This window comes from Haematobia irritans, chromosome 3, assembly GCF_050003625.1.
Source record: "Haematobia irritans isolate KBUSLIRL chromosome 3, ASM5000362v1, whole genome shotgun sequence".
Classification (NCBI taxonomy): domain Eukaryota; kingdom Metazoa; phylum Arthropoda; class Insecta; order Diptera; family Muscidae; genus Haematobia; species Haematobia irritans.
Window position 1 is genome coordinate 214,786,345 of NC_134399.1, and position 11,897 is coordinate 214,798,241.

The 11,897-nt window shown below is 32.0% G+C and overlaps 2 protein-coding genes and 2 long non-coding RNA genes across 4 annotated transcripts in view; 1 reads left to right on the forward strand and 3 right to left on the reverse strand.

The window, feature by feature from the left end:
• Positions 1–668, reverse strand: part of UbcE2H (ubiquitin conjugating enzyme E2H) — a 38,287-nt gene extending 37,619 nt beyond the window's left edge. Inside the window, exon 1 of the mRNA XM_075302788.1 lies at positions 512–668. The gene's annotated coding sequence lies outside the window, so the exon portion shown is untranslated. The remainder of the gene's footprint in view (positions 1–511) is intronic.
• Positions 669–1,481: 813 nt separating this feature from the next.
• LOC142229966 (uncharacterized) lies at positions 1,482–1,977 on the forward strand. The gene is made up of 2 exons (XR_012720540.1): positions 1,482–1,706; positions 1,764–1,977. It is a non-coding gene; the product is annotated as an uncharacterized LOC142229966 (long non-coding RNA).
• Positions 1,978–2,351: 374 nt separating this feature from the next.
• On the reverse strand, positions 2,352–3,426 carry LOC142229965 (uncharacterized). The gene is made up of 2 exons (XR_012720539.1): positions 2,623–3,426; positions 2,352–2,565 (listed from the first exon to the last, which is right to left on the reverse strand). It is a non-coding gene; the product is annotated as an uncharacterized LOC142229965 (long non-coding RNA).
• Positions 3,427–4,369: 943 nt separating this feature from the next.
• LOC142232081 (uncharacterized) lies at positions 4,370–11,175 on the reverse strand. Its single transcript, XM_075302794.1, has 3 exons — positions 10,747–11,175; positions 7,997–8,104; positions 4,370–6,410 (listed from the first exon to the last, which is right to left on the reverse strand). The coding sequence occupies exons 1-3, from the start codon at positions 11,056–11,058 to the stop codon at positions 6,024–6,026; spliced, it is 807 nt and encodes a 268-aa protein (XP_075158909.1). The 5' UTR covers positions 11,059–11,175; the 3' UTR covers positions 4,370–6,023.
• Positions 11,176–11,897: the final 722 nt, after the last annotated feature.

An 11,897-nucleotide genomic window follows, 5' to 3' on the forward strand; every position in this document is an offset into this window, starting at 1 on the left:
TGTATATCAAACTGCGTAGTAGTTTTAAAGATATGATGGAAATGGAGTAAGGAAAACAAAGAATAAAGGAATGAAGCTATCATTATTTAAACATACACTCACACATACATACAATATATAGCAGAAAGCCCAATACTTTTGGATATTTTGATGCACACTGTAAAATTTGAACGTATATGCGTGTAAAATAGAATTCCAAACAAAAGATGTTTATGAATGCAAAGGCAACAAAGTAAGAAAAATTTTGTACTAGATAGCAAATGGGGGATTGTGTAGAAATAATCATAAGAAGCTACTATTTAATCCGAAAAAAATCAATAATACATTATGTTAAAACAATTAAAATTCAATGAAATTCGTTGTTTTTTAGAAGGGATTTGACCAAAGACCATTAATTTATTCTAAGGTCTTTGGTTTTGACCATATGATGATGTTATCATTATAACTGGAAAGTAGTCTAAAAAAAACTAATTTGCACATGTAAACCAATTGCTTTGGTGATAATACTTACAATGATTGCTTCTTATAATTTTAGGAGATCAAAATCTCGCTCTAAAAAGAACTTGCACTTGAAAATACGAACGACTAACAAAATTTTTCCTCTTTGTTTTGTTTATATTATTGGACACATCTAAATTCAAAAGCGCTCAACTGTCACCCCTCACTGCACTCTCATTCACAAAACCATAGTACGATGAAAGACCCCAAGAAATAAGATTTGGAACGGTTTTATGGAAATTAGTAACGGCGTTACCTAAATGGAGAACAAAGACGTTCGTTAAATCTACGCCGTTGCTATGAATAAATATAAATAATTGTTGACTCGGCCAAATTCTGAACTAATTTTAACGGTACTTCTTAGAACCTCCCCCCCCCCAAACCAAAAAACTCGTAATCTCATGGTGTTTTTTCTCTTAAAAAAATGCTTTGCAATCACTTTATCTGTAGTGTGTACATTTTACTATACTGAACATAAATACTACCAGCAATCATTTTAACGGCAGAAGAGAATTCAAAGGAGCAAATATGCGAGTAGTAATCAATTCCTAATTATCAGTTAATTTTTTTTGTTGCTTTTTTATATACATATGTCAAATTGTTTTTGTAACGTAGTCTACATACAGTGGTGCCAACTGTTTTGGGCTGAAAATCGTCAATTTTAAAAATATTTTTCGTCAAAATCGTCAATTCATCCCAAAGAATTCGTCAGAAAATCGTCACTCATAAAACAGTTGAAAAAAAGATTTAGGAACAAAATAAAAGTTTTATTCAAACATCTGAGGCATCCATATATTGTATACACAATAAAGCTGTTATTAAAAAAGGGGTTTTATTCATTTTAGTTACATGCATAATGCCGTTTAAATCTCTAATTAAGTAATATAGTTTCCAGTTTTTCAACGACGATTAATTGAAACAAATTTTTAATTAATTTAAATTAATATATCTGATTGTGACCACATCCCTGCCCTGCCAGCATTTCAAAGTTCCATTTCAACCTCATCGTTACCACAGACTCGTAAATGTCACTTCAACCATCATGAAAAGGTACATCAAAAAGTACATGCAAGTAATTTGCCATCCCTACTGTTAAAAAAGCCATTTTTTTGTGAAACGCCAAGCGCAACCAGCTTGTTATATTTTAATTAAATAAAAACGAAAATAAAGTTCTGAAAACATAGATTATACGCTTAAAATTGTGAAAGGTATATTGGTGAACAATTTGGTGATTTTCCAAATGGAATAAAGTGATTGTTTTTCAGATATTTTACAGACACGCTGCCTCCATGGAATAAAAACACTGGTTGATAGACGCAGCAACATGTAACTCGCTACTTGTAACTCAACATCATCATTAATGCCAAAAATTATGTTAAATGTAATGTGATAGTGGTATAAATGTTATATTTTTAAGAATTTGTAAATGTTTAATCAAATTAATAAATATCTAAACAAACGTGTTTTACTCGACCACAATGATTCTTTTACAACTATCTTAAAATGCACTTTTTCTGATTGTTTGGAGGGTCCCTTATTGGCGTCGTTCTAAATTGATCTATAAAGGCACCTAATAATTGCACTCATGCATGTTGGCAGGGTGCCAACATTTTTTGAATTTGGGGACTCTTTTGAGAACCCCCACTACGTCGAAAACAATCATATACGACATCAAAAACTCGTCGGAAAAGCGCCGTCACTATTGAGAAGTTGTACCACGCCAAGTTACTACAAAAATGTTTCGCATGAGTGCAATTATTAGGTGCCTTTATAGATCAATTTAGAACGACGCCAATAAGGGACCCTCCAAACAATCAGAAAAAGTGCATTTTAAGATAGTTGTAAAAGAATCATTGTGGTCGAGTAAAACACGTTTGTTTAGATATTTATTAATTTGATTAAACATTTACAAATTCTTAAAAATATAACATTTATACCACTATCACATTACATTTAACATAATTTTTGGCATTAATGATGATGTTGAGTTACAAGTAGCGAGTTACATGTTGCTGCATCTATCAACCAGTGTTTTTATTCCATGGAGGCAGCGTGTCTGTAAAATATCTGAAAAACAATCACTTTATTCCATTTGGAAAATCACCAAATTGTTCACCAATATACCTTTCACAATTTTAAGCGTATAATCTATGTTTTCAGAACTTTATTTTCGTTTTTATTTAATTAAAATATAACAAGCTGGTTGCGCTTGGCGTTTCACAAAAAAATGGCTTTTTTAACAGTAGGGATGGCAAATTACTTGCATGTACTTTTTGATGTACCTTTTCATGATGGTTGAAGTGACATTTACGAGTCTGTGGTAACGATGAGGTTGAAATGGAACTTTGAAATGCTGGCAGGGTACTTATGGTGTTTTCTTTTTTGAAAAAAGTGCTTTGCCTTCATTTTGTCTGTACAGAATGCGCATTTTTAAAATGTTACCAGCAACCTAAAAAAATTCTATCATTTCAGCGGGCAGAAAAGAATTCAAAGAAGGAAACAGGGCAATCGCAGCACTCTCGTTTGTTGGCAGTGCTGAAAATGCCCGTAATGCGCTTTACAGACTATCAGTTATTCCGGACGGAATGTCGGTGCTTGTAAAGAATATTACAGTGTGTCGGATCGATACGACTTGTCGGTGATGACTAAATAATCGGTAAAGGTGTTATCGATCCCATAAACATGCAGCAGTATCGATTATGCCTTCGGACTTAACTTATAATGTGCACAATATATGGGATATGTTCGACACGAGCACTGTCGTCCGGAATAACTGATAGTCTGTAAAGCGCATAATTTGCCTCTATGCGTGGCGCTATTTTCACAACAGAATTCGAAGCCTTTTCGCACTTTTGCCTGTTTTTTTAGAAAAGAACCAAAAGAGTACATTTTCCGGGCAAAATGCAAAAAAAGTGTGCATTTTTTACAAGAAAAGAAAACGCCATTAGTATTAAGGTGCAACTATATGTCAAGTTTATGTAAGTTAGTTTTTATTAAATAAAAAACTAAAATTAAAAATCAAATATATAAGTTCGAGGATTAAAAATTGTTAACATAAAAATATATATTATTTAAATATTAAATTTTTAGTTGCAAATAATTAAACTTATTGGTTATAACCAATTATTAATATTAATAACCTGCGTTAGTAGGCATTTGAGAGTAGTAATCAATTCCAAAATTTTTATATTTATATATCAAATTGTTTTTGTAACGTAATAAGGGGTAATAATGTCAAGTTTTTGCAGTCCTTGATTGTAGTCCTAATTATTTTTATAATTTTTTTTTAAAGTAAATTTAATGTAATTCTTTATTTTGAGTATCCCTGTAACCGTATATGGCCATTTCGGCTTGGTTGTAAAATGAGTTAAATAAATAAATAAAAATATAAACTGAACACCAATAAAATATAAATCATATTCACGAGTGTTTCTTACTTCTGTACAATATATTTCTTTGGTATAAAATTGGGATAAAACCATCGAAACCTTTTCAAACCGATAGCCATTTTTACAAAATAACCTAAAAAGTTCATATTCTGGGCAAAATCCAAACAAATACACATATTTGAAAGAAAATGCCATCAGTTACTTAATTCAAAGGTTATTACATTATCCCCTACCAACATTTTTTGAATTTGACGGCGCTTCTGAGAATCCCCACCATGTCGAAAACAATCGTATACGACATCCAAAACTCGTCGGAAAAGCGCCGTCACTATTGAGAAGTTGTACCACGACAAGTTACTACAAAAAATTTTTGCACGAGTGCAATTATTAGGTGTCCTTCTGGATACATTTAGAAGGACGCCAATAAGAGCCCCTTCAAACAATCAGAGAAAGTGCATTTTAAGATAGTTGTAAAAGAATCATTGTGGTCAAGTAAAACACGATTGTTTAGATGTTTATTAATTTGATTAAACATTTATAAATTCTTATAAATATAACATTTATACCACTATCACAACACATTTAACATAATTTTGTTCATTAATAATAGAATGATGTTGATTTACAAGTGGCAAGTTACATGTTGCAGCGTCTATTAGCCAGTGTTTTTATTCTCGATGGAGGCAGCGCGTCTGTAAAATATCTGAAAAACAATCACTTTATTCCATTTGGAAAGTCACCAATATACCTTTTACAATTTTAAGCGAAATAACTATGTTTTCACCACTTCATTATCGATTTTATTTAAATAAATTATAAGAAGCTAGTTGCGCTTGGTGTTTCACAAAATATCAAATGACTCTTGTAACAATATTGATGACAAAATAATTTCATGTACATTTCATACTTCCCCCATCACAGTTGGCGTTTGTTGCAGTGTCACTTACGAGTCTGTGGTAGCAATGAGGATGAAATGGAACTTTGAAATGCTGGCAGGGTAACCACTTAGATTAAAATAACGGTTTTAAACCGGCCAGTTTTCCGAGTAGTTTTTTATCGGAAGAAATAGTTTCTATTAGTTTAACGGCCATTTTCATGTAGCTCTGTTAGGCTTTAACTGCCAGTTAACAGAAAGTAAATTCCAAATATCTTCTTCTTTAACTGAAAAAATTTCGGCAGTTAAGATCCTAACTGCCATATGGAATATATACGCAAGATGACAGCTATGTCCATAATGCGCTTTGAATCTCACTCATTGTACTAATTTATGTGAAAAATTCGTAAATAAATAATAATCAGAGCAAAAAAAAATGATTGTAATAATAAGTCCCTATTAATTTACAAGATTATTCTTCTTAAATTAATATTATAATTAGTTTAAGCTCTTCGTTTTATCTTGATTTTAAAATATGTTTGTAGTCTTATTGTAATTTGTGTTAAATTGGCCACCTGAGGTTTCGAATTACAAAATAAAGTCAAACTAAAATAAAAAATAAATAAATAACAATATGAATGAATTTTTAGAAAAAGTGTAGAATATATAAGTGCAAATCAAATAAGCAAAAAATATGGCTAAAGGTTCAAATAACATCCACAATACTTATTCAACTTCGATTTGTAAAATCACCATAGCCTTTCGATTAGTCGATTTAATCGAATTTGGATGTTGGTCAATATCGACTTTTAAGAAAAATAAAGATTTTGGCCACCATTCAAAGTTTATTAGAGTCGTTTTTTTAAATGTCAAAAGACGATTATTCGAGATTTGTAGATTACAAAAAGTCGACACCGAATTTCCACATTTTTTAAGTCGACAAGTCCAAAAGCAAAATTAAAATATTTGCTTTTCCAAACGAAAAAAAAAAAATTATACAAAAAAATTATATAAAAATACAAAATATTTTAAATTATATAAAACTATTTTACTTAGTATATAATAGTACTTTTTTTATTAACAGAGTATAGAAATGCATACGATTTTAATTTAATCTCGGAATCCAACTGTAAGTTTTTCGAAACTGTCTATTTAAATAACTTCCCCATGGTTCAATTTCGTTATTCGTATCCTTTCTTTCTTCAGTCTTATTTGAATAAGATCCTTGATTCCTCTTCTTATTTCTATCATCCACATTGGTATTATTTGATATTTGTGGAGTACTTTGAATAAGATTCTTGTTTTTTTAAATAACTTCCCCATGTTTCAATTTGGTTATTCGTATCCTTTCTTTCTTCAGTCTTATTTGAATAAGATCCTTGATTCCTCTTCTTATTTCTATCATCCACATTGGTATTATTTGATATTTGTGGAGTACTAGCTTGACGTCGAATAAGATATGTCACGGCAATTGTTATCATTGATCCTATTAGTGTTGCCACTGCACTTACAATGTACATGAATTTTGTATGCATTCTTTCTGATTCGTAAAATTCTTTCATGGCCATAATAGATTTGGACGACAAGAATGTCTCTTCATGATCAAGTTTAATGTGTGAATTCCATAATTCCTCTTCCTTTGCCAATAGCTTGAAAGAAAGAAAAAATTAAATGCAAATTGATAGATTAGATATGTTCAAAATATTACCGTTTAGTAGAAATTCATTTTTTTTTTCAGATTACCGCAATTATATAAATCTAGCTTTTGTCATAATATTACATTTTATAATGGGCATACAATTTGTAATCTATTACCATTAGAAATAATATTGAGCACAATTTGAAACTGCTAAGGTATAAAATCCGAACTAAATTATTATTTCAAATTATCTATTAGCTTTAAAAAGAATAGCTAAATAATAATAATAAAATAAAAAACAATAAAATACCGGCAAATTAAAAAAAAAAAGAATCCCGCTTATCGTGGCCATTAGCTTTTTTAATAATTAATTAGTACCTAAATTTATAACCATTTTTCCATTAAATATTATGTTCTTCGAGTTAAATTTCATGTCTACTTAAATTTACGTTTCACGTGAGAATATTAAAAATGTTCACTGTGAAAAAGAATAGCCTTATATTTATACTTTTTGTACACTTTTGAATTTAGTTTTGAGACATAAAACTGCTATATGTATCTAGCAAGTCCGTTAAGGAAATACATGCAAATGGCCGTAAGTGATATTTTTGAGAAGTAGACCCTTCAAAAAATAAGAAAAAGTCCAAAGGAAAAATATTTACAATTACATTATTATCTAACTCTCATTTTTATGATAGACTCTAATATTTTAATATTCTTGTAGCTACGCCTACACCCAAAGAAATTTGTTAGTAGGGACAGCAGAAAAGTCTGCTAAAACAGCAGAAAGTCTGCTGAAAAAGGGACAGCAGTCACTGTTTGCTGAAATAGCAAACATTTCCTGCTATTTTTGAAACTAGATTACACTAAAACATGTTTTATTTTGGCTAAAACAAACAAAAATGTCAACTTAGGAGCTATCCTAACATAATTAAAAAAATATTTTATGAATATCTATAGTATTTGACGAAAAATCTGAATATTTATAAAATTGAGGCATAACAGCAAACAAAATGTTTTCTGATCGTATTTAGGAGCTTGTAAGTATATTACAGTGCAAAAATACACCAAAAACTACTTTTGGTTCTTAAATATGCTTTGGGGAAAATGTATAACCTAAAAATTTTATAAATTGTTGTTCATTAGGCTTTTACATTTTTATTTATTTATTTATTTATTTATTTATTTATTCAACAACGTAATAATAATTTCAGGCCTTGAAAATAAAAAATGTAAAAGCAAGTGTAAAGAATGATGGTTGTATGTCAGCACTTGGAGTTGGAAACTATTTAATAAAAATGTTAAACGGTTAAAAAAATACATTTGATATCAAGAAATAAAAAAACGAATACTTATGTGAGTCACTGTACATTTAATTTTTTTTTTTTTTTTTTTTTTTTTTTTTTTTGTAGAGAATAATTGTTGAAGAGAATAATTGAAATATAATCTACTGTAATATTGTTCGTAAACTACTCGGATATTATATGCAATTTTGTTTATTAGTTTTGCAGGATTTATATTACAATAAACAAAAAGAGAGAATACGTTGTTAGTGCACGTTCATAGGGCTAAAATCTTGAGGAACAATTAGCTTACCTTGGGTAATTTTTTCTTGTTGAATCCACAATTTTTAATTTGGGCATTTACTTCCATTAACTCTTTTAGTATAGAACGTCTCATTTCATTATTAGCATATAATTGACCCTAAAAACAATACCCAAATAAAGGGTGATTCTTTTGAGGTTAGGATTTTCATGCATTAGTATTTGACAGATCACGTGGGATTTCAGACATGGTGTCAAAGAGGAAGATGCTCAGTATGCTTTGACATTTCATCATGAATAGACTTACTAACGAGCAACGCTTGCAAATCATTGAATTTTATTACCAAAATCAGTGGCAGAAAATCCGCTTTTTTATCGACAAATTTTGTTCAGCGATGAGGCTCATTTCTGGTTGAATGGTAAATAAGCAAAATTGCCGCATTTGGAGTGAAGAGCAACCAGAAGCCGTTCAAGAACTGCCCATGCATCCCGAAAAATGCACTGTTTGGTGTGGTTTGTACGCTGGTGGAATCATTGGACCGTATTTTTTCAAAGATGCTGTTGGACGCAACGTTACGGTGAATGGCGATCGCTATCGTTCGATGCTAACAAACTTTTTGTTGCCAAAAATGGAAGAACTGAACTTGGTTGACATGTGGTTTCAACAAGATGGCGCTACATGCCACACAGCTCGCGATTCTATGGCCATTTTGAGGGAAAACTTCGGAGAACAATTCATCTCAAGAAATGGACCGGTAAGTTGGCCACCAAGATCATGCGATTTGACGCCTTTAGACTATTTTTTGTGGGGCTACGTCAAGTCTAAAGTCTACAGAAATAAGCCAGCAACTATTCCAGCTTTGGAAGGCAACATTTCCGAAGAAATTCGGGCTATCCCGGCCGAAATGCTCGAAAAAGTTGCCCAAAATTGGACTTTCCGAATGGACCACCTAAGACGCAGCCGCGGTCAACATTTAAATGAAATTATCTTCAAAAAGTAAATGTCATGGACCAATCTAACGTTTCAAATAAAGAACCGATGAGATTTTGCAAATTTTATGCGTTTTTTTTTTAAAAAAAGTTATCAAGCTCTTAACAAATCACCCTTTAGAAATTAATAAAAAGATTTAATATATAAATAAATTATTATTAGCGTTTCATCCGTCTATAAGTTAAAACAAGTAAGGAAGGTCTAAAGTCGGGCGGGGCCGACTATATTATACCCTGCACCACTTTGTAGATCTAAATTTTCGATACCATATCACATCCGTCAAATGTGTTGGGGTCTATATATAAAGGTTTGTTCCACATACATACATTTAAATATCACTCGATCTTGACAGAATTTGATAGACTTCTACAAAATCTATAGACTCAAAATTTAAGTCGGCTAATGCACTAGGGAGGAACACAATGTTTGTAAAAAAATATGGGAAACGTTTAAATATGAAGCAATTTTTAGAAAACTTCGAAAAAGTTTATTTATGATTTATCGCTCGATATATATGTATTAGAAGTTTGGGAAAATTAGAGTCATTTTTACAACTTTTCGACTAAGCAGTGACGATTTTACAAGGAAAATGTTGGTATTTTCAGCATTTTTGTCGAAATCAGAAAAACATATATATGGGAGCTATATCTAAATCTGAACCGATTTCAACCAAATTTGGCACACATAGCTACAATGCTAATTCTACTCCCTGTGCAAAATTTCAACTAAATCGGAGTTAAAAATTGGCCTCTGTGGTCATATGAGTGTAAATCGGGCGAAAGCTATATATAGGAGATATATCTAAATCTTAACCGATTTCAACCAAATTTGACACGCATATCTACAATGCTAATTCTACTCCCTGTGCAAAATTTCGACTAAATCGGAGCAAAACATTGGCCTCTGTGGTCATATGAGTGCAAATCGGCCGAAAGCTTTATATTGGAGCTATATCTAAATCTGAACCGATTTCAAACAAATTTGGCACGCATAGCAACAATGGTAATTCTACTCCCTGTGCAAAATTTCAACTAAATCGGAGCAAAAAATTGGCCACTGTGGTCATATGAGTGTAAATCGGGCGAAAGCTATATATGGGAGCTATATCTAAACCTGAACCGATTTCAACCAAATATGGCACGCATAGCTACAATGCTAATTCTACTCCCTGTGCAAAATTTCAACCAAATTGGGGTAAAACTCTGGCTTCTGGGACCGTATTAGTCCATATCGGGCGAAAGATACATATGGGAGCTATATCTAAATCTGAACCGATTTCAATAAGATTTTGCACACTTGACTATAGTGCTAATTGTTCTTCTTGTGCAAAATTTTAAGCAAATTAGAGTAGAACTCTGGCTTCTGGGGCCATATAAGTCGATATCGGGCGAAATATATATATGGGAGCTATATCTAAATCTGAACCGATTTCTTCCCAAATCAATAGGGATCTATTCTGAGCCAAAACACATACTTGTGCCAAATTTGAAGTCGATTGGACTAAAACTGGACCTACACTTTGATTACAAAAATGTGTTCACGGACAGACGGACATCGCTATATCGACTCAAGAGCCCACCCTGATCATTTTTGCCAAAGACACCATGTGTCTATTTCGTCCCAATTTTTATCCGATCAATGATTTAAACTATCTGGATGGTGATCCGATAAGTCCACAGTCTACATAACAAAAACTTTTTGGAAAAGTGGCGATTTATTTTTAATATAATAATCTATCCAATCACCAACATATTTGGTATAATGTAATCCTTCCTAACATTTAGCCATTCATATATAGCGTTTATACAAACCTGCACTTCCAACATATGAGCTTTACCTTTTCGAACTTGCTCTAGATAAGTCGTGCTCTCCATAATATATTCCAATCGCCTAATGAATGTTTTTTCGATAAATTCTCCAAATGGCGTCTGATTCCAACCAGGTTCTACTTTCATGGTACCCACTTGATTAACTATTTTACGCTCTTGATCCTTTATATTTTTCACATCACAGAAATATTTTGTGCAAGTAACGACTTGATTAACATTCGTTCGAATAACTATTTTGGAAGATATCATTTTTCCTAAAGAACCTGAAACTTTGCAAATGCCAAATAAACACATTGGAAGCTCTGAATAGCTGATGATCAGTTTTTAGGGGATTTTTTCTAAATTAATAGAAATCCAGATGAGCCAGATGATTTCAATCAAAGACTTTTGACTTGTTTATTCTATCATATCCTAATTCAAAAGCGTTCCATCGTCCCCCTCACCACATCACGAAAACGACTGACCAGATTGCAGTCTATTGGGCAGAGAGTATTAAGAAAACAAGAGGACGAGTTTTCTTAATACTCTCTGTATAGGGCTTTGCTCCAAGGCATATTAATTAATATTAGTCACCTGATTGCATGACTTTACCTCTTTAATATGCCTTGGCTTTGCTCAAATAAATTGGACAATCATATTTTTCCTTTGTTGGTTATGCGCTTTACAGACTATCAGTTATTCCGGACGACAGTGCTCGTGTCGAACATATCCCATATATTGTGCACATTATAAGTTAAGTCCGACGGCATAATCGATACTGCTGCATGTTTATGGGATCGATAACACATTTACCGATTATTTAGTCATCGCCGACAAGTCGTATCGATCCGACACACTATAAGATTCTTTACAAACACCGACATTCCGTCCGGAATAACTGATAGTCTGTAAAGCGCATTAAGCTACATTTGTACTTTATTCAATTGCATGGTTTTAAGGCCGGTATGCACCTCTAGCGAAAAATTTCATTCCCATAAGAAATGCATTGCTATTTATGCTAACGAAATTTTCGGTAGCGTTCAATTTCGTAAGTTGGTACGCACCTCTAATGAAAATAACAGGGTTGTCAAAAGCATATTTTGGCAGCAAACATTTAATTTATTAAGGTTGAGTTACATACTATGCGTTAATGC

Excerpts from the sequence above, each read along its gene's own strand:
- LOC142232081 (XM_075302794.1), bottom strand. The coding sequence starts at position 11,058 with ATGTGTTTATTTGGCATTTGCAAAGTTTCAGGTTCTTTAGGAAAAATG. Across the intron at positions 8,105-10,746 it reads CTCATATGTTGGAAGTGCAG|GGTCAATTATATGCTAATAA; the intron begins GTTTGTATAAAC and ends TATTGTTTTTAG. Across the intron at positions 6,411-7,996 it reads ACAAGAAAAAATTACCCAAG|CTATTGGCAAAGGAAGAGGA; the intron begins GTAAGCTAATTG and ends CTTTCTTTCAAG.